This window comes from Centropristis striata, chromosome 23, assembly GCF_030273125.1.
Source record: "Centropristis striata isolate RG_2023a ecotype Rhode Island chromosome 23, C.striata_1.0, whole genome shotgun sequence".
Taxonomy (NCBI): domain Eukaryota; kingdom Metazoa; phylum Chordata; class Actinopteri; order Perciformes; family Serranidae; genus Centropristis; species Centropristis striata.
Genome location: NC_081539.1, coordinates 18,462,045 through 18,487,540, shown reverse-complemented (window position 1 = coordinate 18,487,540; position 25,496 = coordinate 18,462,045). Strand labels below are relative to the sequence as shown.

General features: G+C 39.7%; 1 protein-coding gene across 5 annotated transcripts in view; it reads left to right on the top strand.

Moving 5' to 3' along the window:
* Positions 1 to 25,496, top strand: part of stau2 (staufen double-stranded RNA binding protein 2) — a 103,738-nt gene that overhangs the window by 4,860 nt on the left and 73,382 nt on the right. For all 5 annotated transcript variants that reach the window (XM_059326808.1, XM_059326807.1, XM_059326809.1 and 2 more), the window contains 3 exons: positions 1,730 to 1,865; positions 16,671 to 16,830; positions 24,096 to 24,203. In XM_059326808.1, coding sequence (XP_059182791.1) covers positions 1,730 to 1,865; positions 16,671 to 16,830; positions 24,096 to 24,203 — 404 coding nt within the window. The remainder of the gene's footprint in view (positions 1 to 1,729; positions 1,866 to 16,670; positions 16,831 to 24,095; positions 24,204 to 25,496) is intronic.

The following is a 25,496-nucleotide window of genomic DNA, read 5'->3' as shown; positions in this document are numbered from 1 at the left end:
AAGTTGGAATTTTGCTTTCGCTTTGATCATTGCTTGTTCTGTCAATGCATAAACATCAGTTAAAAAATAATGGCATTACACCACAGCCAGCAGTCCAAAAAACAACAACAGTAGGGACAGAGCTAACAGTGTAACCTGTTGGCTAGACCAGCTACCACAACAATTTGTCGTTGTTTGTTGTCAACAAAGAACATTGAAGCTCGAATACAAACACAAACGGAGGGACTTTGACCTCATTCTCTGCTCAGGAAGCTATATCTTCACTATATCTAAACATAGTAAATAGTTGTCTACTGTTCTATTTATGTTCTGAATGTCGTGTACAGCCCCTTTTTATTTGCATCTTTAACCAAAACACCATGCTCAAAGAGGCTTTAATTATCCAAAACAGGATGAAACAATTTTATGGTAGTTAGCTGCTTTATTCCCATCAGACCTCTCTGTATTGTTTTACTAGTCAATGAAATAGCATGCACAAACTGAAGGTGGCTTATAATGATGCTTTGTGATTACTGTTAAATAAGCCAAGATGGCACAGTGCGAGCCAGCTATTTGTTAGCCTGGGTGTGCCCACCTGTGAAGCGCTTTTACATAATCTGATGTATAAATTTATGAGTCGCTTTGTACTGTCCGAAAATAATGTGATCGCTCTAACTAATCCTCAGGTTAGCTCCACCCGCCTCTCCTCAGTATATTGGAGACACTGGTCTAGACACTAGTTTAATTTGGTCGGTCTGAAGATCATCTTTATGTATTTTTGGTTCCTTTCATGTTTTTGTCTGCTGTGTAATTTATTTTCTGTATTGTTCCTGTTTTTAATCTCTGTCTCCGATGGACCCTGAGTCTTGAATAAAATTTGATTGATTGACAGATTAGCTAAGGCAGGGAGTTATATATAAAATTCTGTTGTGGATGGTTTAAATTGTTTTCAAATGCTTTATTGCAGTTCAAAATATTTTTTGAAGTATTTGTATTTAATTTCTGTCCTCATTGATACCACTACCAGTGAGGACTAATCTGAACTGTTCATTTGAAGTTGCATTAGTGCCCTCTACTGTTCATGGCTAGAGTGTGTTGGTGAAATGAGGTGAATCCATTTAGAGGGACACAAGGAGGCTTTAAAAGCCAGACACCACAACTTTTCATATGCAAGTGCAATCAAGAAGTTGAGGGTAAAGGGTATTATTTCAGTAGTAGATTTTCACCTGCAGGCTGCTTCCAGGCGTAGCTCTCAAACCAATGGATATATTTAAATAACCCATGTTCAGAACAAATCCCATACAGACTCCCTCAATAAAGCCTAAGTGCAGGCTTATGTTTTATCTCTGGCCAAATTAATTACGATTCGCCCCTCTTACCTCCCCTGCCCTCTGTAGCACCGTAGTAGTGAAGGACCTCGTAGCCGGCTCTTAATGGGATTAAGAAAGCCCTGTGATAGGTTATGCAACATCAGTGGGGAGCTTTGGGATTAGCAGTGCACACATCATACACAGCCAGACAGGTAGAAAACTTGTACAGTTTTTAATTAGAATACAAACATCCTCTTTTTTTTAAACATGTTGATTAGATTATTACTATAAAAGTCAGTTGGTGCTCCTGGTTTTTGTTCTAAAAAATAAATTTGGAGTCAGATAATATTTCATACGTGATTTTAACGCTTGGTGTTTAATGTATACAACTCATTTTCATTGCCTTGGTTTGAATCTTTCATATTTACTCTCGTATACAGGCAGTATAACACCCACAGTGGAGCTGAATGGTCTGGCCATGAAGAGAGGGGAGCCAGCTATCTACAGACCTTTGGATCCCAAGCCCATGCCCAACTACAGAGCTAACTACAACTTTCGAGGGATGTTCAACCAAAGGTGAGCTCCAAAAACTGCGTACACAAACAACTGCGGACACCATTGACACATTGTAGTTCTGTTTAGCCTTTTCCCTTGGAGGACATGTTCCACACATTCCCGTAAATGGCTATGTTCACAAATAATGTTGTGGTACACAGAGCCTACGCACACATCCTCCAATGATGGAATTTACATCACATGGACCATTGCGGACCCTTGCGTAGTCACGGACGCGGAAAGTATAAGCTTCATACCCAATGCTATGTAGTGACACTTATTGTGTCAACATTGCGGGTGAGGTATAATGATGAGCTGTGCCAAAGTGAAATCACAGTTCATTTATAGTCCCTGTCCAACATTTATTTTTGTCTTTTAATTCTTAATATTAATAATTCTCAATAGATCTGAAAATAAAATGTCCTTACTTGTCCTTTTTCAGTTGACTTACTACAAATCTTTGCACAACAGCATCATTTGTTACAACCTGGTTATTCATCTTGATCGAGCAGGTTATACATCCAGTCTATCGCCTCCTGGTCTACACAATCACTTAAGTTGATATTTAATTTGGCCAAACATAGCTCTTGCACTGTGTGAGCATATATATCTAAGTTCCACGCTGAAAGTATAAATTAAGCTTTGGAGGGGACAGTAAATTGCCTTGCTCACATTACTGCCACACACCACATGACTGTCTAATTGAAGCTTATCTCATAGTTTTGCAACAGTTTTGTTTTTACCATCCTCATTAAAAAGAGAAAATAGTGTTTTTGAATTTTTCTCACTTAAAAATAAAATAAATAAAGAGCCCTTTTACAGAGGAAAAGGTTAGCTTTGAGATTTTTTTTGTTAACTTGGTGTGGACGTGGTCGTGATAGATTTTAGATGGCTTCAAACTGCATTGTCTCTTTGATCCCCCTGGCTCAGATGTGTGGCAGACATGGCCCTCCACTCCATATGTTTTCTAAACTGATGAATGTGGTGCCCTCATGGGGTCCCTTCGCACTCAGTCTCTGTCAACTTTCTTTCTTCCCTTCGTTTTCTTTTGCTTTACTGGAGCCATCCAGCCATTTCCAAAACTCCATAAAAATGCCACAGAGGTGCAATTAATGATCCCCCTCTCCCTCAGTGAAGGAATGTTGTTTAGGATTTGTTTGACTTGCCTAACACGGCATCCACGTACACTGATACTCTCAGTGAGAAAGGGCAGGGTGCCACATCTTAGATCTCGTAGTCAAGATGAAGAAATTATTCAACCAAGGAAGGAAGAAAAATTGCAATCTTTCTTCTACTTTTTTAAAGCAAAGCTTTAATGTTGGTGCAGTTTATTAACTTCAAATTGTAGGTTTATCCTTTCTGACAAATCTTCTGTAATGTCAGCTTGATATAAATATTTTACCATCGTAGTTTATGGTGTTATTAATGTTCTAAATATTATAATATCATTTTAAATACAGAGGCAAGGTGTCATAAGTTGAGCACACAGTTTACAGAAGCTGAGTTATGTGGCTCCTGAGCACACACTGTTCCTGAGAACATTGCACATTTCATAAAGCCAGTATTCATCTCGGCTGGTTTGATATGCATCAGGAGACGTTATGCTTCCCTCCAGATGGCAGTGTTTCCTCATTTTAAAATCCTATAGCGCTGCTTTTCCAGGGTGATTGAGCACCCATTTTGTAACAGGCAAGGTAGGAATTTGGTTATTTAATAGGTTTTCATAGGTACGGATGTCTGCAGTGTAAATTGTATATTTACGTGCAAAGCTTTGCTTATTAAAGCACTAAACACAGAATACCATACCAGAGAAGCAAACATGTTTGTTTTGCTTGTTACATAAACTTTGGCTCATTAAATCCTACCGTAAGGAATTCTGATGCCAAATGTGTGGGATTTATTTTTAAAATGTGGATACGTTGCCAGAAAAAGTCAGTGATTCAAGTTGCAGTGTTGGGTAACCGAGTCTAGTCAGCAGACAGTCTAGCATCTGGCTCACATCTTCCACTATTTGATCCATGCAGGAACAAACAGGGGGTGAAAGACAAATGTCTGTAGGGTAGAGGAGAAAATCTGTTTTCCAGCATCTGTCTGTCAATGTCATATGTCACAGGGATGAGTTTCTAAGAGACAGGCTGTATCTATTCCTCATGGTCTGTTTTGTTTTCTTGTGCCGCTTTGAAAGGAAGAGAGCGGGGTGAAGGGATGTGTGTGTGTCTGAGAGAAGGCGTAGGAGTATATATTATCCCAAGGTCACTTATGTTTTCATTAGGTCTCTTCCTTTCAGTGTAGTCGAGCCCTGGATTAATGAAAGCGAGACCTTCTGAATATGAATTCTCTTCATCAGATGACTGACTCTGTGGCAGAGTGGCAGGCCACATCCACAATCAGTCACCTTAATGATGCTGCAGGGAAACGAAGGTTTCCATATGCCCATGTCCTTACCTATTATGATGAATAAGAGTGATCCAGGAGTCATGTTGATGGAAAATCTCACCATTAAAAGGGCAGCCTGGCTCTGATCCATCAGCGCTCTAATCACCACCAAGACCAGTATTGATTCATTCAGAAAGTGCCCTGATGAGAAAATATGGCGATAATATGAAATATGCATTTATCAGTGTCTTAATGAATCTTATTTATGGTGAAGGGCCTGTGCATAATTTCTTCCCATCCAAGTCCACGTTTAAATCAGCGATTCATCTCTGTTATCCTGCAGTCATAACCACACCATTGTTCATTCTCAAATACTGAACATGCTCTGAATGTTTTTCAGCTTATTCAATAAGTGACTGAGCTGCTGTGAAACATTATGAGGAAATTCAGCCCAAATGATTCACTTAACTGATCATTGCGTCAGGAAAATATTTTTTGTTATCAAGAAATGCGGTTACATCAACCTTTTCGTGGACAATCCCCGACTCCCGTGTTATCATTGGAACACCTGATTCCAGTGACTCATACTGGGCTCCTTCAGTCTAAGCACGGCGCTCCCAGCTTTCCTCCTGCTGCTCCGATCCCAGGGGGGCGGGGGCGCCTGCATCCTGCATTCAGTCAGAGTTGGAATTTGGATAGGACTTTCCCTGTTAGAGCAAAGCAGAGCAGTCCGAAGCCACCCACCTCCTCCCAGCCCTCATTTGGTTACGACAGTGAAATTATGTCAGCTGGAAGAACAGTGGGCTGAATGACTGGAGGTGCTTTGCTCTGTGACATTTCCTCCTGTGATGATGTTCAGATACTGAGCTCGCCCTTGCTGCTTTCTCTGTAGGAAACTGAGAGGAAAAGTAGGCCACCTGTGCTGCAGAGGATTCAGTACCTACAGTAATGCTGTATATTGGCCAGTCTGGACTCTTAAGGCTCCTGAGTTTGTTTTGTTTTTTATTTTTTAAAGCTGCAGTATTCAACATTTGTTGTGTTAACTGAGGGTTAAAAAAGACTACTTATTAAGTGTAGGGGGTCATTTATAACGATGAACCTAATATCTATTAACAGATATCTGCATAATCTGTAGGCAACTGGACAAGATTTTGGTATTTGAAGTGTCCATTTGTAGTTTGTTTTGTTCTTGGTGTAATATTGACCAGTCACATTTGAGCGGGTATGTTTGCATGGAAAGCAAAAGAGGTGGAATCTCCTAACCCACCTGCTATTGTCTGATGACAATTAACTTTTTTTATTATCTCTAAAATAAATTATTTGCATTGATAACTGTGAAACAGTCCAGTAGTAACTAATTTCCGTGTCACAAGTTGCTGAATGTTAACAATGACCAGAAAAAGAAGAAGTCTTGGCCCAGTTATCTGAATAGCCATTGGGTATACTGGAAGCCCAGAAACCCAAAGGGTTAAATCATCATCAGACTGATATCCAATTGGTTCCAAGGTTGTGATGAACCCACATAGACTTATAGCCAAACTTTACATTTCCACTCAGCTCTGCAGATTTTTTTCACCATCTTCCAGCTGTGGAAAGCATACCAGAGTTAAGAAGTGAATATTAGACATACTCTCACTCTCTCATCAACTTTTCGACCAAGGCAGTTTGAGGGCTGGATCCGAGCCGGTGCCTAATCTTGAACCAGTTCCTCGCTTTTAGACTGTCAAAAAAACAGGCTCTCAGTCAGGAAAACTGGTTCCAGAGAGGCACCAACTCTTTGCTGGTGTTTAACAACAAACCACCTATGTCAGGTCCTGGGGGTGGATTATTGTGACCAACAAGACCAACTAAAATGTGTATTATGTATTTTATTTTATTTGTTTAACTGCAGGCTACACAGTGGTTTAGTGGTTAGTGCTCTCGCCTCACAGCTAGAGGGTCGCCGGTTCGCCTGTGTGGAGTTTGCATGTTCTCCCCGTGTCAACGTGGGTTCTCACCGGGTACTCTGGCTTCATTCCAAAAACATGCACTTAGGTTTAATTGGTGACTCTAAATTGCTCGTAGGTGTGAATGAGAGTGTGATTGTCTGTCTCTATGTGTCAGCCCTGTGATAATCTGGCGACCTGTCCAGGGTCTACCCTGTCTTTCACCCCAATGTCAGCTGGGATCGGCTCCAGCCCCCCACAACCCAAGTGCGGATAAGCGGTTAAGGATAATGAATGAATGAATGTTTAACTGCAATGTGATTAATACGGGCTCACTTTAGCGGCCAGCATTAGCTTACAACAAAGTACAACATTAACTTCTTACATTCAGTGTTAATAAGAACGTAATCTCTTTCCATAGCATTCAAGAAGATCAGATCAAATGTGTTGTACATGTCGTTTTTGGATGCCGATGTAGGCTCGCAAAGCCTGGAGCATCATTTGTAAAGAGACATTGTAGTGCAAAATTGCTGTTTTCATACTTGTTGAGGGAGTGGAGACACATACAGTGAGTTAATGACGTGGCTCTCGAACCTCTGGAAAAGCAAACAGGTTCTGAGACGGTTTGCAAGTTGAACCGACTGCAAACCAGCACCAGCTCGAGCCCAGCAAAAGAACTAGGTTCACGTTGGTCGAAAAGGGGTATCAGAAAGCTGATGACTTTTGGATGCATGACGACATGAAACTAATCATTGAATAAAGTCATTAAGCACATAAAGGGTTAAAATGCATGTTGGTAAAACTCTTGGGATCACCCTTTATGCACTGTCATCCAGGATGATGATTCATAGAAACATCCTACTGTACATTCAAGTTTTTTGTGTTCGTAACCACATCACAATCATTAATCACTCTCCTGTGGTTGGATGTGTCATCTGTAGAATACAGAAATGTCACAGATGTATTACAAATTTAAACTTGTCTTTGGTTTAACTCATACCAGCAATAGACGAGCTGTTCGACTGCACATCTATGGCTTTTTCAGTGCCGTAACACTTTTCGGGGACCTGTCTTCTTGTCTCATTATAATACTTTTCAGTGCGTGGAAAGTCAAAACAAAGTTTGTTCTGTGAAGTGATGCTGCATTTCTACTTTGGTGGTCTTACCGCTTGAGAGCTCACAAGGAAATCGGGGAATCTGAGCAACTGTATTCTACATCATGTAATTGGTTTGTGGTGCGCTCTCAGCTCAACCAAACCACACTCCAGCTCAAAAAATCCACATTTTAAGGGTGCCTCAGTGCCATAATTTGTTGAACATCTGAGTCTGAATGGAACTCGACCATGAATAAATTAAACTTATTGAAATACGCATTCAATCTGGGCAACAAGCAATGAAGAAAACACATTTATCATTTAGTGAAATATGTTGCCTGAGAGATGCCTGTGTAAAAAGATGAAGGGGAATTATTGCAGGCAGAAAGACTTGCATAGTCAACCAAGTTGGAACAATTTGGCCTTAACAAATTCATATTATTTCTTTTAAGAACATGGCACAGGAGACTTTTTTTCAACCAAGCAATTAATTTTTCGCTCTTAATGACAGTGAACATAAAACAGCAGGTTGCAGTGTAATATTCTTAATGAAGACAGCAGGATCTGATTTTAGACTGATCCCCAGCCAGCCATACTTCTCAGCCAGCCAAGTCTTAACAGTTGGCACTCGAAGGGCAAGCGGGTTAAGAAGTGTTTTTTTGCTGTGTCACATAAATGCACACATGGTGTAATTGCTTTGCACACACTGGCAGTTCTTGTATTACTCACTCATTTTCTGTGCTTAAGGAGAATTATTCACGCAATGCCTGTTTTTAGTCAGATAATTTCCACTGGTTGCTTTTATTACTAGTATTAAATCAGCCCTTTTTTTTAATCAAATAAGCTCCTTTGTGACTATAGCGTGCTACCTGTCACTTACAGTGCAGTAAAGCTATCATGTTTGGAAACAATACTTGATTTACTACTGTGACTCAGCAATAAAGTGTGACAGGAGAGCTGGGGTCGGTTTACACAGGGCCGTGACTTTTCGTGAGCCAGGCATGGAAGGAGGGCACAGAGACGGCGCACTGATTACAGAGCTCGCACAAAGAGAGCTTTAATCTCTTGTTCAAAATTGAAACCACAACAAACAGTAAAAACAATGAACACTGTCAGATTGGACAATTTAATTAAAATCAGTTATGAAACCTCTTTTTTTATGCACTGTGTCTGTTAGCAATTCTTGATAAATAGCTGTTGTCGGTACAGGCAGTGATATGAGTAGTCCGTGTGAGACACCAGCTGTCTGCTGCACAGAGACGCAGCAGTACTTTACACAAGAGGGCTATGAGGTAAGAAAATACATCGCTCCCATGACGGACTTTAATGAAAAAAGGTTTGGTTATGTTAAACTGTAGAATAAGAGCTATTGGTGCCTGGTTGAAGGCCTTGGATGGTGAGCCAACGAACAAAACACTTCACATTTGCACTTCTTGCATTTTACACTGGATGAATTGGATGTGTGTTGGTAACAATGTCCAAGATTCACAACATAATGCTCCAACACATAAACCATTTAAATTATTCACCTTCACAGTGAATACATGTACCTCTGCCTCTGATTGAATAACAAGTTGTGGCTTTTCTGACACTGCTACCGATCTCTCTCTCTCTCTCTCTCTCTCTCTCCCTCTCTCCCTCTCTCACACACACACACACACACACACACACACACACACACACACACACACACACACACACACACAGTTTCTCACTATGACTGTATACCTGTTTGTTCGCACTTTCAAATGCCATTTCACACTTTCCCTGTCTCCTCTGTAAACTGTGAAAACCCTACTCATCTAAAGGTTAACTGTTGTAATACATAACATTGTTAATATGTGTGTAAAAGCATAGGTCATGTTAAATTGATTGTCAGTTCAGTTGACACTACAAACGCTTGTGGTGTGTCTATGACCCAGTGTCCATGGTGGCTCTCATGGTATGAAAAAAAAATGTATCTCCACTCTGACTTAAAGCTCCCTTTTGTAGTCTATGTAACTTGGGACCAAACTTTTGACCAAAATTTTAACAATAGCAGGTCTCATCAGGCTAAATGGCCACCCTACACCTGTTCAACTTCTTGTTAACACAGATATCTAATCGGATAAGGTGACATGGTCAAGACAATCTGTTTAAGTTCGAACCAAGCATCAGAATGGGGAAGAAAGGTGATTAAAGTGACTTTAAACATGGTGTGGGTTTTTTCCCCAAACCACTGATCTACTGGGATGTTCACACACAACTATCTCTAGGGTTTTACAGAGTTTGAATTTTTTAAACATTGTTATCTTCTGTCTTTGTGTGACAAAGTCGTGATTCAGACCGGATCTTCCTCTCCACCATGATACATGAGTTTGACGTCGATGTTTTGCAATGCCAAACACTCCAGCACTGATAAAAGAAATTGATAGTCTCAGTAGCACACACTTCCAATGAACTGGATAATTTGTCACCGGTTCTCAACTGGAAGCTGTTCTTGATTCCCATCCCTACTTACAATGCAATTAACAAATTTGATCCTGGTCTTGACACCATTGTCATCATGCTAAGGAATAAGTTCTGTTCAATCCCATTACTGATTTAACACCAGTGATTTAGTCTCAAACAACCATAACTTGTCTTCTTGTATTTTATGCACAAGGCCAACGTGGATAAATACTGCTTAATGAGCTATTACTGACAAAAAAAATAATGTCATGTGAAACCACGGCTCTGCCATCACATTGAATCCATTTCTCCACTGTGGATTAGTGGTTTTTAACCTCAGACAGGGTCCAAAGAACTTTGAATACACCCCCAACACCATGACAGTTGGTGTTTTGAGCACTATGTTTACTTGACTACATGGACTGTTTTCTCACACCACTGTGTATTTTCTACACTGGCGATTGCGTGAGGCAGAAGGGAAGGAAAGCAATCAATGATGGACACAGGGAATGAAGTATGGAAGTCGGGAGGGAGAGAAAACAAGTATGTCTGACAGCAGATTGGAAGAAAGTGCAGCTGGTGGAGGAGTGAGCCCGTCCAAGTTTTTGCATTTTTTCCCCCCAAATCTCTGTCACCCTTTTAATCCCAGAACAGCCCTGTAGCCCTTTACAAGGCTCTGAATCAGTTGTGTGTGTTTATGTGTGTGTGTGTGTGTGTAATTGTGGTTTCATGCATGCGACTATTAGTGTTAGCATGTGTGGCCGGTAGATGTCTTGGTGGTCAGGCTCAGTGATGCTGGAAGATAAAGTGGGCCAGTACACTCCCTCATTCATGTCTTGTTATTTGTCTGTGTTTGGTTGGCCCACTTTTTCCTGTCTGCTGCTTTTCTTCTCTTTGCTGTCGTACAACCTCAATTCCAAAAAAGTCGGGACGCTACAAAAACAGAATGTATCAAATTCAGACAGTTTTTTAATTAATATATGTCAAAACATTGTTTTTTACATTTTAGACAACTTCTTTGGTATAAGGGTTAGAAATGTAATATTTCCATCTTCAATTTTAGAGCAACCCACAAGTGTAATGTAATGGTTTTAAAGCTTCTGATTACAATTATACAGGTCTGTACGACTGAGTGCAGCATTAAGTTTATGCAGAAAGCAGTACACCCAAATTAAACAGTTTTTGCATGCTTGATCTACCCTTTTAGGGTTAATGTTTTATGAACCACTGCCAGTTAAATCTGTGTTTCTTACTGGTTTGTGCACATCAGGAATCAAAATATGTAGTTGACACATTTATCCAATGTCAATTCTTCGATTCTTCCACCATCCTTAACGTGTTTAGCCTATGAACTAATGTGCAATAATTTATAACTAGAATGCACATGCAGACCTCCGCCAAGGCCAATGGTGCATTCAAATGCTCCTCGGATGGTCCCATTAGCCGTGTTTCCTTTAGGGGGAAGAGTGGCTGCTGGGAAAGTCTCAGGCCACGCCCTCTTAAATGTCCGCTCACTCAGCGTGTCTCCATTACAAGAAGAATGCCGTCAGAGGGATTTACGAGACCCCAGTTTCGACGCGACTGATTAAACACAGGAGACGCAACTGTGGCAGCCATTGCTAACTGTGCACAACGTTGGCCGCTGATCATAAACAGACCAGCATGGCTAATTATGCACAGTGTCTCCGCTGATCATAAACATCATGATCGTGAATTAACCAGCATCGCTAACTGTGCACAGAGTTCCCGGTGCTTGTTGTAAACAAGCAGTGAACACCTCCTGCAGCAGCAGCACATACATAGTACTGCTGCAGAGATAACTGTCAGCCTACAAGCAATTTGCAGAGTGAACACTAAGGGGCTAACATCCCCTCCGGCTCTGTGACTGCAGCTGGGAGAGACTGCTGCAGGAGGACTGTGCCGCTTCGACTCGTTCTTACTCTTCTTAACGAGCCGCCGCCCCCGCAGCTTGTTAACAAGAGTAAGAACAAGTCTCAAAAGTCTCCAATAATACCAGAAAAAGTAAAAAAGTCGCTAGATTTGTCGCTAGTCGCTTTTTTTGAAAAATAGTCGCGGGGGGGGGGGCTGAAAAGTCGCTAAATATAGCAACAAAGTTGCTAAGTTGGCTACAGTGCTTCGCTGGCTTTTACAAATAGCGTGTGTTGTTGTGGCATCGAGTACTACGTCACATCCTGCTTAGCGTTCTATCCAATTAGCAAGCAAGCGTTTTAAAGGGGAGAAAAATGGCCCTGCTCCTCGACAGGGCCAAAAAAAGTCTGCTGAAAAGACCGCTCCAGACGGCTCATATTCAAATTAGGGGCGTTTTGGCGAGTGACACCCGCCTTATACCGGGTATTGGACAGTAATGGAAACACCCCTATTCACAGAGTTGCGAAGCCTTTTTTCCGACTTCGATGTGTACATATACAGATATAACAGATATAAGTCATAATGTGGAAACGTGCTGTATTTTATTTCTCAAAGCATTTAAGCAACAAGTTGAGGTGAGGCATGAAATGTTATTGGAAATAAATTTTTCTGATGACTTCATGTAACCTCATGAATGCAGCACTAATGCCACATCTCACAATGTTTAAGTGATTTGGATTTGCTCTCAAAATATAATGGGTTCTTCCTTGACCCGTGATTCACCCTTCCACCAAGTTTCATTGAAAAATCTCCTTCATTTGATGTTTTTTCTTCAGGGCTGCTTTTTTGGTTTCATAAAATAAATGTTAAATAGATGACTGTTTTTATTTAATTTTTTTCCCTTTTTAAAGAAAAGGATGAGTGCATCTACAAAGCACAAACAGAGAGTTGAGGCAATCAAAAATAACAGCAGTATCTCACAACCAATTTAGAAGTAAATTGTAGTAAATTGTTACAGTACTAGACCAAGGCAGGATCATGGAGAGACCAGTAAATAAAAGCAAAAATCAGCAACAAAGCATCTGTTACTCTAGTGTAAATACAAGAGCCCGCCCATATATATATATATATATATATATATATATATATATATACACACAGTCACTTCAAGTACCAACAGTCTTGCATAGATTGAGTATTTTATCTGATTTATAGTGACTAATGAGTAGTTTAGTTAACCACCAACTGGGTTTCTAACAACCACCACAGTTGACTAGGCTGATGAAAGGTGGCAGTATATTCTTAACAAAACTGAATTTAATGTGTTCTCATGGGCAAAATGGCAGCTTTATGACTAGAAGAACGTGCTGCATTTGGTTTTCATTGCTGCGGTCTGCATGGCTTTGCCAACCAAAGTTGTTGAAATTTTCACTGCTTTCTATATGCTACCATCTGCAATCGGTCAATGTCATGTTCTAAGTTATAGGCCAAATATTTTCAGTTTGCCTTCATAGAAATACACAAACTATTGTTTTTTAAAATTATATTCATCTGGCATAGTCACCATTAAATAACTAGACTTAATTCTATATTCTACTGAACTACCTACAAACAAACTACTGGAAATGGTGCAGGGTTTCCAAAAAAAAAAATACAATACCTAAGCTAAAAAATAAAGGAAAACCAGCTATGAAGACGATATGGCTTGTCTATGATACATTACATCTAATCTACTACTAAACGGTACTTTCCGTTGTGTGAACTGTGTTTCTTGTCATTATATAACTAGAATAATGATGACATACCTGACGTCAGTATAGTGTAATATATATGACTGATGAGCTATGGAAAGTATTGGCTATGGTATTGGCTGTATTCGCTGCCATGAATTTAAATATGCAAAATATATAAAGGTAGATGAGTTGTAACCTGTATAAGTGTAACACATGCAGTAAGAGAATGTGTTTTTTTTTCTGCACAGGCAATTAGAAAGGAAATCATTTTCCATTCCTCAGTAGAAAATAGTTTCCAGCTTAAATGTCACCCTGTCATTTCTAGTAATAATTGCAATACTGTATCTCCCATTTCCCAGTACAGGACTGTGTGTGGGCTCAAAAACTCCACTGTCTTTGAGTGCGTCTGTGTGTGTTCATGCATGAGTCTTCGGATGATTAAAGATGAAAGAGTAACCTTAACTTAACGCGGAACACATTAAAGAGACCTGCAGCGAAGCTCGATTCCTCAAAGTGAAATTATTTACTCACTGCTAAATGCTGATGAGTTATCATTTGATTGAGTTGTGACATCAGTCGGTTTTTCTTTCACTCATCTCTGAGTCACAGCAGATGCACATACACACACTTGCAGACAGATACACAGACAGAGTGTTGTTTTTTTATTCTTTTTTTCCTTCCCTTTCAGCAGTCTCCACACCCTCCCTACAGGTGTCCTGGTCCAATTCCCTCTCTGTAGTAATAATAATAACAAAAATAATAATTGATAACACAGTACAGGCAGATCGAGCCAGCATGTGCTGATTTTTATACTGACCACAGAGCGCTGACGTGATTTCCCTGCCTTTTTTGTCTGCATGATTTTGATGTGTGTGCGCTCGCTCGCCTGTGTTCTTGGCTGACTCGATTGTGTGTAAGCCACTACTTTCCCACGTTGTGGAGTAGGGTCTCCCACAGGCCTCCCTCCATGTCCCTCTCTCTCTTCTCTCTTTCTTTACTCTCTCTCCCTCTCTCTCTCTCCCTCCCTTTCAGTCTCCCTCCTCTCTCTTTCTTATCCCTCTCTCTCCTCCTCTCTGCACCTGTACTCAGCGCTCCAGCCCCAGCTGCTCCCATCTCGGCTCTGCGCTGTTGGCTGGAGCCCATGTTGCACTTGGCATGTCCTCTGAGACCCTGGGGCCACACTTGACGTGCGAGGGCCAGGCAGGCCCCCGCCCAGGGAAGGCTCCCGTGGCCAGGAGGAGCTGAGAGCAGACGGATGAGAGGAGGGCTGTGGACTGGAGAAAGACCTGCTGGAATTCTGGGAGTAAAACGCTGACTCATTGTTAGGCCTGCCGAGCAAGAGATTGAGGAGAGAGGGAAGAAGGGGAGGGGAAATTGAAAGAAATGACAGATGTTTTGTTAAGCGTTATCTCGTAAGAGTTACTGTCAGTAAAGAGGAAGTATTTCCGGTACTTTGGTTGAAAAAAAGCCAAAAAAAATACTTCGGGACAACTTTATTGAGTTCAAGGTCATTTCCAGATTACTAAAAGTTGGTTCCTATTTTCATAGTTTTGGCTGCAGTTTGTATCAGTTGTGATAACACTGCACTCCCCAAAGTAACTGCTGAGATCTGGGAACGTGACATTAGGTTGACATTATTGTTTTTTTATATCCATGTATCCATAGTGCCCCAAGGATTAAGGATCTAAGTGAATGAATACCAATGAGGCTTTTACTCTAGCTCCACCATGAGGTTTTACATTGGTTGTTTTCAGTGAAATTTCTGAGCAACTGTTTGATTGATTGGCATGAAGTCTGGAACACACATCTACATCCTTGATGAATCCTTGATGAATTGTTTAGTGACTTTTTATTTAATGCCATCATCGGGTCAGGTTTGAATTTGTCTGATACTTTGTTCAGTGACCAAATACCTGTAATACTAATGACATTACCATCAGCCTCAGCTGTACTCAGAGTTGAGTGGTAATTAGGAAATGCTAGCATGCTAAACTTGATGGTAAAATCATGGTAAACATGTGGTGCTGCGGTGCGGCAATGTCACTTAAATAAGTTGAAATACTAACCAGAATTCCCAGCATGAAGAGCAGTAGTGGTCTGATTGCCGGTTAAATGTTTGGCCCTCATAGTGTGGTACTGCGTTGTTTCTCCAACAGTTTATTTTTTGCTTTATTTCCCTTGTATCCCCCAATGGCCTATTGGTCCCCAATGCCTTCGCTAAAAGCATTACCTATTTTTGACACAATGCCTGATTTGGTGTGAATGCAATTTTACTCTCCTAATTCTACTTTTAAGAGAATAAAAGACTTGTATCATTTGTTCTCAGTCATTAAAAGCACTCGCAAATAGTATTTGTAGTTCTCTAACAATTCAAAAAGCACTTGTTTGGCTGCTGTTGAATATGGCTCTACAGATTTAGATGTCTTTATTTAATGATGTGCATGTGTGGCGTGTGAAAGAAACTGCCAAAGTTTCTAGTGCGCACAGGTTTTCCTGTTCTCTTGGGTTTTCAAGCTTCTTGGGTTCCCTAAATTCCAATCAAGTATTAAATCTCACATCTCACGGCTGCTGAAGTGCCAAGTAGGATGTTTGGGTATAGCTGAAAATTAACAGATATGTTTATACACAGAAAATGGGCTGCTGCTCGTTTTAATTAACTCTGCCACAGTCACTCACTGATTTTCATTCACTCATTAAAAGCTCCATGCTTTGACCAAACATTAGAATATTGAAAACATTTGGCACTGGACTCTAGTCGAGACACAGCATCATGAATCTCATCTGCTGCTATCCATTTGTGTCTACCACATATGGCGGCTGTATGTGCTTGTGAATATAAGTGCATACTGGCAGAGAAGAAAGACGACAGGGAGACGGATATTAAAAAGTTTGGAGTCCTCTCCTCTCTTGTTAGCTTTCCCACTATTTCTCATCCCTTGTCCTCGAACCGGCAGACATTCTCAGCCCTTCTCCCCCTGACCCAGGAGGGGGTATCACACACGCGGACTCGCAGACCTCTAAATCTGCTTGCTGACAGGCTCAGTCCCGCTCTGTCAGGACCCAAAGAAAGAGAGGAAAATCTATGTTCGGGGCCAGAAGAAAGAGGAGAGGATATATATGTCCCTGTGCTTTGTTTGCCATCCCTAAGCTGAGATTCAATAGCAAGACATCAGTCAAGTGGTTAGCCAACAGGCTATTGTGTAGTAATTGACCCTGATGAAGTGGTGGGCCTTTAATTTGGGAACAGTGTAAACGGTGTGAATTGATAACTTGGCTCATAATGTCTGATCCACTTATCCCATGTTTTTCATATATTTATAGATATATATCTTCTTGATACTTTATTAAATTAGGAGGTTTTATAATAAATGTTCCTGTCTGTTGTTTTGTCCACTCCAGGTACCATTATCCTGTCCCTAAGATCTTCTATGTGCAGCTGTCTGTGGGAAGTCATGAGTTTATTGGCGAGGGACGCACCCGCCAAGCAGCCAGACACAACGCTGCCATGAAGGCCCTGCAAGCCCTGCGCAATGAACCCATCCCCGAACGGCCACCACAGGTACACACACACACACACACACACACACACACACAAGCACTTAGAAACAGAAAGGCTCACACTAGCAGTAGCACTAGCACTAGCGAGTTCCCCTCTGAGAATCCCTGCCGCCATATTCAATACAGTTCTATCACTATAAAAGCTACACAGACTTCTGTCTGACTGACCATATTAGCCTTATAAAATATTTCCTATATCTCACTTGTGTGGACGCAGCCACAATCGTTCACCTCTGCTCTGTATTGTACTAATTGCATTTTGCAGTTTTAGCAAAACTGCAATGCACTTTAAAAAAATATATATATATATAATAAACACAAAAATATGTTTTATTAGTGTATGTTGTTAATTACAGTAGTATACAGTGTAAACAACTGTAAACAATCATCTATTATTCTTAATTACTGTTAGGACTACTTTAAAGAAAGGGGTGCATTATATCATATATTATTGTTTACAAATTTGTTTTCATTTCTTAGACAAACAAAAAAATCAACTGATTTCCCTTAACAACTTGGCACTCTAGTTTTTTACAGGAGTAAATGGTGTATTTGTTAAGGACTATTTTCAGCAGCGGATTCATACAGATTTGGTTTTTCATTTTCAGTAGCCGGTTTGCGGGATAGACTTTAAAATAGTAAATAGAATTTACTACAGTGCTCTTGATCATCATATTAATAAAACATGTCTCCCAGTGCAGCGGTGTGTCTTATTTATCTGTGTGTAACTGTTTTCAGACAAAAATGGAAGCCTGTGGGACAGTGGATGGATATTTTAGGTTCTGTCTACATGGACAAAGGTTGTTGTTAGGACTAATTCATTGTTGATTTTGGTCTTTTAATGAGATTTGTTGGAAAAATAGGAAATATCATCAGCATTCCCCTATAAGGGCACCATGTTCACTCCCTTTAGACCTTTCATCCTCACTCTACAATGTCATGTCATGTAAAGCGATATGTGTTCCCAAATTTTTTCATGTGTACTCAACAGTAGGGCATGTTAAATTCTTACAAAGAAAAGCATCCCATTTCTAAGCAACTGTTGCTAAAATTATAGTGTGATTATAGTTATCAGTCATAAGTACTTAGTCCCAACAATTTAAGGACCATAAACAATTAACATATTCACTTTGTGCATATACATCTACATTCTGTCTTTTTACAGTTTGAATGAGTTTCCCCATGAAGTGAAATCTTTCTGAGTAGTAGGGCTGCAACTGACCATTTAAATTATTAATTAATCTGCCAAAACAGTATGATAATAAATCAATTTTCATTAACTGATTTATCATTTGGCTTACAAAATGTCACAAAATAGTTCCTGGATCTAAAGATGACATCTTTCAAATGTTTGTTTTGTCCCAATAACAATTATAAACCTATTTATATTTTCTTAATTATCTCATAAGACAAAATGTTCAAATCTTCTCAACGGAGAGGTACAAACCAGGACATTTTTGTCTATAGAGTAATTGTTTTAGCTGTACAGTGGTGACATGACACATTTATTCATGTGGAAACTGAAAGAGTCATATCTTCTGTTTCTGTTTCATCCTGTCACTCTACTCCCCACCTATATTGTCCTCCAATCACTGCAACCTCATCCCTGCAGCACGTCTGTCATCTTGTGATGCTTTGTCTTCAGATCACTGTGTCCCTCCCACTTTAAAACTCTTGCCTTAATGAAAAGTCAAAGGATTTGCACCTCTGATCTGTTTGTGCTCCTTCCATGGAGGCTTTATGTTATATAGGTTTTTTTTTTGCAGATACTAAAATGAATGCGTATCCGCCCTTTCATCAGATTGAATCCAAATCCACCTCAGCTCTAATTACTCTAATGTATAATTTAAGCCTTGTGGTCTCTGTAGTTTAGTTTGCACCTGGCAGGAGTGTATTTTCTCTCTTTTTTCTAAAATCCCAAAGTCACTGTACCTTTCCAGAGTGTCCCCTCAGGCATAGCTGTTAACTGTTGTTATCATCTCCCACCGGAAATCAAATTACCCCATATCCTCACTGCCTGGCATCGCTGATGGTTATTCAAAACGCTTTGGCTCCTCTCACTTGCCTGATTTGCTGTCTTGTGGCGTCGGCCTCCATAAATGTGCTCTTTGTTTGCTGCTGCTTCTGAGTCTTGCTTTACAAATTGAGGCACATTGTGTCTACAGTACATGTCTGTCACTCTGTCTCCGCGTGTGTGTGTGTGTGTGTGTGTGTGTGTGTGTGTGTGCGCTCTTGTGTGTGTAAATGTGTGGACGCCCTCAGGCTAAAAGTGTTCTTTTAAACCACTGGGTGTAAAACCTTTATTTTGAGGAAAACCACAGGTGAATGTCAGTGACGCTCTAATTGCGTTGTGTTTACACACAGGCAGAGCAACAATATGTAACCCTAGGAAACACAAAGGAGCACCTTCAACTTCACAGAGCTTCAGGCAAGATTATATATACATCTGCTGACTTAACTTGTAATTCCTTGCCAGTTGATTTAGATGCTGGTGATAGAATTAAATGCTGCGAAACAAGCGTGCTTCTTGTGTTGAAAAAAACATGTTTCCCTCACAATTGGTGGTTTTACTTGTAATTTATGAGGGGAACTCTGCATCATTAGTATCTGGGAGAAAGGTTGCAAAATAATGGTATTGTTGCTGTTAAGGAAGTTGCATTTATATCTGTGAAATTGTAACTTTATATAGTCAGCAGTTACATTTCTAAGAATAGGGTTGTTCAACCCATCCTTTGATTACGAAATCAATTGCCCCTGAGCATAGATGTGAATGTGAGGCACTCTGTTCGCCCACAGTCACTGTTCATTCAAACAGCTCCTTCAGCGTGAGACTTAATGTATCAGAACAAGTGAATAACCCATATATCCTCCCTTGTTTGTACTTTTCCCAGGACTCTCTATCCAGTAGATCCATAAGTAGAAGCAGCACCAAAGGCAGATGTAGCCCTCTATTTGTCTTTGTCACAGGAAGGTCTCTGATCTGCTTGGTCATTCTGGTTTTCACACTAATACACACCCCCAGACAGATGCAGACGCTCTTGCCCGGCAGCTTGTTAACGCAGCCCTGAGAGGGGATTCACACTATTAATCACACACATTAAGCATCCTTGAAACAGTGGTAGAGGGATAAACACCCATGAAAACCATGAATACATATTAGAATTTTAATGAAAACTATTCACGGATGAGGACTTTAAACTCACACTCTCTGTCCTCGTGCCCACCTACATATAATAAGAGGCAGAGAATGTATGCCTCAGCGCACACAAATCAAAGCGCACATCCACATGCTTCCCGCCAATGTGTAGTGCGGTAGGTGCATCGTACCACGTGACGGGTTTTCTGTGAAATCCAAGCAATCTCACAGTATGAATCATGCGCCGTATCGGGTCACACAATGAGGCAGGAGAAGGGAAGAAGCCCAAAGGGAAAGACCGCAGCCATTCAAGCATTATCAGACAAAGAGCTGGACATGAGAAGATAAAGATCGAGACAGCACTCTGCATTCCCATAGACAATTGGCACCAAAAACCCCTTGTTGTATGGCTGATGATATGATCTCTATAGCCTGAACTACATTTCTTTATTAGTAGAATGCATCCCATAGCAAATCTTCTATTCAGGCATGAATATAACCATCATTCTTCAGTGTAAATTTAGTCCATCTGATCTATATTTAAAAAGACAGTTCACACCTTAATTAAAAATACTTGCTATGCTATTTATCAATCTAGACTGTTTTGGTGTGAGTTGTTCTGTGTTTGAGATATCTGCTGTCTTCTCTCAAATTTTGTGGAACTCACACAGACCTCTTAGTGATCAGTTTCATGTAGGGACTATACCAGAAAGACAATAATTGTCTTATGGAATTGGGTCATGATTTCTGGAAAGAGACATTGCTGTGGAGTTTGCAAATTGATTTTGGCACTTTGAGCATCACAAGCTGAGCACCATGTAGTTCCAAAAGAAAGCACACATCTCTATAGCCTCGAACTCCAAAACTTGACAATCTCGACTGATAAATAGAACAACAGGTAAGAGGAAATTTGTGCATTCATGAGTTTGTCGTGAACTGTCCCTTTAAACAGCCTTAAGAAACAAACTGACTGAAGTCTCAAACCTGAGTCATCTGATTCCTTCATAGATTCATGGGCGGGAAAAAAATTTAGCTTGTGAAAAATGTTTGGATTGAAGTTTTGTGGTTATTCAACTGAAATCCACTGGTGCTTTCCCGCTGACCTTGACTAATTTATTTTCAATGCGTGGTTCATGTCTGAGGAAAACACACATTGTATCCCTTGTTCCCTAGTTTCTCTTACAAGGAGAGACAATTCATGTTGTTCACAACTAATAATTTGATCATCTAGAACAGACAGTAAATATTAAATCAAGTCTCATATTTAATGGACCATCCCTTTAAGAGGCCTTCCTGTGCAGACAGAGGACCACCAGTCATGTCCTGTAATACTGAGTTCTCAATCCCATATCAGATAAGGATCACAGCCAGAAAGCAGACAGGCTTCTTGTTGCAGCAGTTTGGCCGACATCCACCCTGTAGGTGTGTAATTCTTGGTTTGATATGTGTCACAGTTTTGGGTTCTCAGTTTGGTATTTTTTTGGTTCATAGAACAAAAGCAGGGAAAAGAAAAACGCATTTTCTTTCCATTTATTACAGGGAAAAAAGCAACATTAACCATAATACAAGCTTTAAAAGTTTAAGAGATTTTACATCTGATCAGTCAGTCGGCTTAAAGGAAACAGAAGACAGTATCTCAGTATTGGTTCAACAAAACAAAAACATCCGCACATGAAAGAACATTATAGCATGCCCCAAGCTCTTTATGTTCTTCACAACTGAATACGTTTTCGTAACTGCAGCATTCCTATTAATAAATAGCTTCTTTATTCCCCTTTACCGGGAAATGTATTCCCACAGTTGGTACAGAGCCTCATGAAAATACATAGGTACATTAATCCATTTTAATCCGTGATATAAGTGCAGCACCAGTCAAAAGTTTGGACACTTCTCATTCATGTTTTTTTCTTTATTTTGATTGACATTTAACATTGTAGATTGATATGGAAAACATCAAACTATGAAAGAACACAAATGCAATTTTGTAGTAAAAAACATGTTGAAGCATAGAATAAACATGTTTTATGTTGTATATTTTAGGCAAGGCAAGTTTATTTGTATAGCACCTTTCAACAACAGGGCAATTCAAACTGCTTTATACAAAACATTAAACGCATTAGAAAGAGACATATATAAAATTACATTCAAATATAAACATTTAAGACTAATAAAAAGCAGATAAAATATTTAGGAAAAAATATAAAACTGCATTTAAATTTATAATTTTAAAATTCAAACCAAGCTGATATAATATATATTTTTTAAATATATCAAAGGAGTAGAAGTTACTGTGCAGTTTATGCAGTGGCAAACAGAAAAGTCTTTAGTATTGATTTAAAAGAGTTGAGAGTTGCAGCACACCTGCACTTTCCTGGGAGTTTGTTCCAGATATGTGGAACATAAAAACTGAACGCTGCCTCTCCATGTTTAGTTCTGACTCTGGGAACACAGAGCAGACCAATCCCAGATGATCTGAGAGTTCTGGGTGGTTCGTAGCTAAGCAGAAGATCAGATCATTTTAGATTCTTCACAGTAGCCACCTTTTGCTTAATTGACAGTTTTGTCTTTTTAAGAGTTAACTTGTAGAATTTCTTGCCTTTTTATTGTGTTTAAGACCATCAAAGAAAAAGGTGGCTGCTTTTACTGTACATGAAAGACATCAGATATAATTTGTACACTGAGACAAGACACCTGCCCATCTCGAGGTGAGGGATCTGTATCTACCACTGCATGGAAGCAGTATGAAGTATAGGTTTAGGAGATCTTGGGGTCTTGTGCTGTGGAGTGTGCTCTGCATGTAATGGCTTTCTGTTGAGGTCTGAGAGGTTGGGGATGGGAAAGTCAATCATTTTATAGGCATTGTGTGTGATGGCTATGAGTTGTTCCTTTTGGAAGCAGTTATCATGGTGAGGAAAAAGAAGAATGGGTTGAATTATACTTGGGAGCAAGTCTTCGTTGGAAGCATTACTGTATGTCAGTTGTGTTGTTCAAAGTATTGTATTGAGATATTTAAAGCACCCCACTCTCAATTTTTTTTTGTTAAACATCCTTTTTTGGGATTTGCTATTTTTGTAGAATATCTTGATCCTCAGTCTGTTTTAGCCCCACATAGCTATGGGGGTGCTATTTCAAATGATTTCATCTCTTCGTGCAACTATTTCCACAGACATTATCCTACATGGCATTTAGTTGGTTGAACAGTGTCAACATTTATTTATTATTTATTTATTCCGCACTGGAGATAGCTGTGGCTGAAGGCATTATGCTTTCTAGGTTGTCCGTCTGTTCATTTGTACGAATGTGTTATCTCCGGAACGCCTTCAGGAAATTTCTTCATGTTCGGCACAGAAGTCCACTTGGACTCTGAACTGATTAGATTTTAGTGGTCAAAGGTCAAGGTCATTGGGACATTTTTAATGTTTTGGAAGTTTTTTCTTTTGTTTTTCTGGAGATCTCATACGCTTATTATAAATAAGTTCCATGCAAATGTCTAATGGGATAAAATGATGAACTTGAGAAATGATGACATTTTATATCCAAAAGGTCAAAGGTCAACGTCACTGTTAAATCATAATGTTCAACAAAACCACTTCTGAGCCATTATTAAACACCGTAACTCAGTGAAGACAGTGTGTTTCTCACTGGAAATTCTACACTGCAGTCATACATGTCAGTATAGTAATAACTTTCATTTTGCCAAAAAATCACTTACCTTTAATTCTTTTTATAAAATTCCTTGAAACTCTTAATAAATCTACATATGTAATATGAGTCTGGACAGACATGGATGTAAACTGTAACTTGGCTGGTACAACTGCGAGGTGATTCACATTTTCAGTATTGCTCTAATTCATTTGTAATACTTCTAAACACGGGTGTAAAGTGTCTGTGTTTCTTCTAGCTTTGGCTTCTCTTTTGAGTTCAATGATACTAGTTTCTAGTCAACGATTGAAAAAGCTTTCCAGGTGGAACTCACACGTTTGGGTTCAGGACTCATGGATAATACATTACTTTAACTAGCGTTACATAACAATAGATGGAAAACTATAACTCAAAAGTGACACTAGTTTGAGCAATAACAATCAGTACTTCTCCCTTTTTAACTTCTAATATTTTTCCTTCCTTTCCAGAGTCCAGAGGAAAAAGGGGAGAGTGAGGAAGGCGCTGATGCCAGCAAATCAGAGATCAGCCTGGTCTATGAAATTGCCCTGAAGAGGAACTTATCTGTCAACTTCGAGGTGAGAAATCTATTACCATTATTATTAGGATAAAACCACACAGATGGGAAATGTATGTGTAATCATCTTGTATTACAGGAACTAAACAATTCATTAATCCTCAATGAGTCACTCTGATAACATGCTATCTAACTAGCTACGCAAGGATGTGTACCCGGTTTTGCTTAATTTTCCTGTCAGTGAGGTCACTTGTCCCTTTTTTTTTCTTTTTAAATACGTGCACAGGAAGTTAGACAGCTCACTGTCTATTAAGGCTTGTGGAAACTCTTGTGGTGTTAAGTTCACAGTATTTCTGGTCTGACGTTGAATTTTCTTGGGAGGTGACTCATCTGATATGGTGCTGATCATTTGGTACTATAAGGTTTATTTCTTTAGTAGTCAGCCTTGTGAACAAACGTAGGGCTTAAATTTACCAATAAGCTGTTTCCTCTTTAAACAATCTCTTATTCTTTAGTTGCAAAGCTTGATTGAACTTTTACATTTACCCTCCAATAAATCTTTTTTTTGTGAAGTGAAATCTCCAAAATTTCAACAAAAACAGACATGTACAACACCTGTTTTTAATAGTCACACCCAACACACTGTTTTTCATGGCTTCAATGCCATCTTGTGCTTTATTTTACCCAAACGTCTGTGTAATTTAACATGATATGTGAACCTTCGGATTTGGACTAGGATTCAAAATTTCAGTTTGCGGGCTTGGACAGTGCTTGCCCACACATCATAACCAATATAAGTTTGTAATGATGAGCCCAGTGAAGGTATGAAGGTATTGGGAAATTCAATAGGTTGAGTATGAACCCTACAATTATATAAAAATATCTGTAACATTACATTTTGCTTCCTGAGACCCCCTCAGATCAGCTAAAAAGGCCTTCAATGTATTCCATTACATTACAACTAAAGGATTTGCTAAGTTTGCAGTTTGCCTTTGTGGCCTGCAGTTTATAGCATTATAATATGATTGAGTCTAATCAGTCAAAATTAAATTTAAATCTGCCTTTTAACTTCATGAAGACATTTGGTGTGTTTTTAGTTGATCCGTTGCGGTTTTCAACCACAGGAGGTTGATGAGGGGCAGCCGGAGAGGCAGAGCTGCTGCCCTGTGCTCATTCTTGAACAACTTTTAATGAGAGTCATTGAGGCAATCAATACAGAGCTTTAAAATACAACTCCAGCTGCTCAATATCAAGCATCAAATTATTTTAATTTCAATGCATTACTTAAAAAGTGTTTCCAGCTGGAGATTTTCAGATTAAACTACCTGGAATTCAGCACATGACCAGCGGTGCT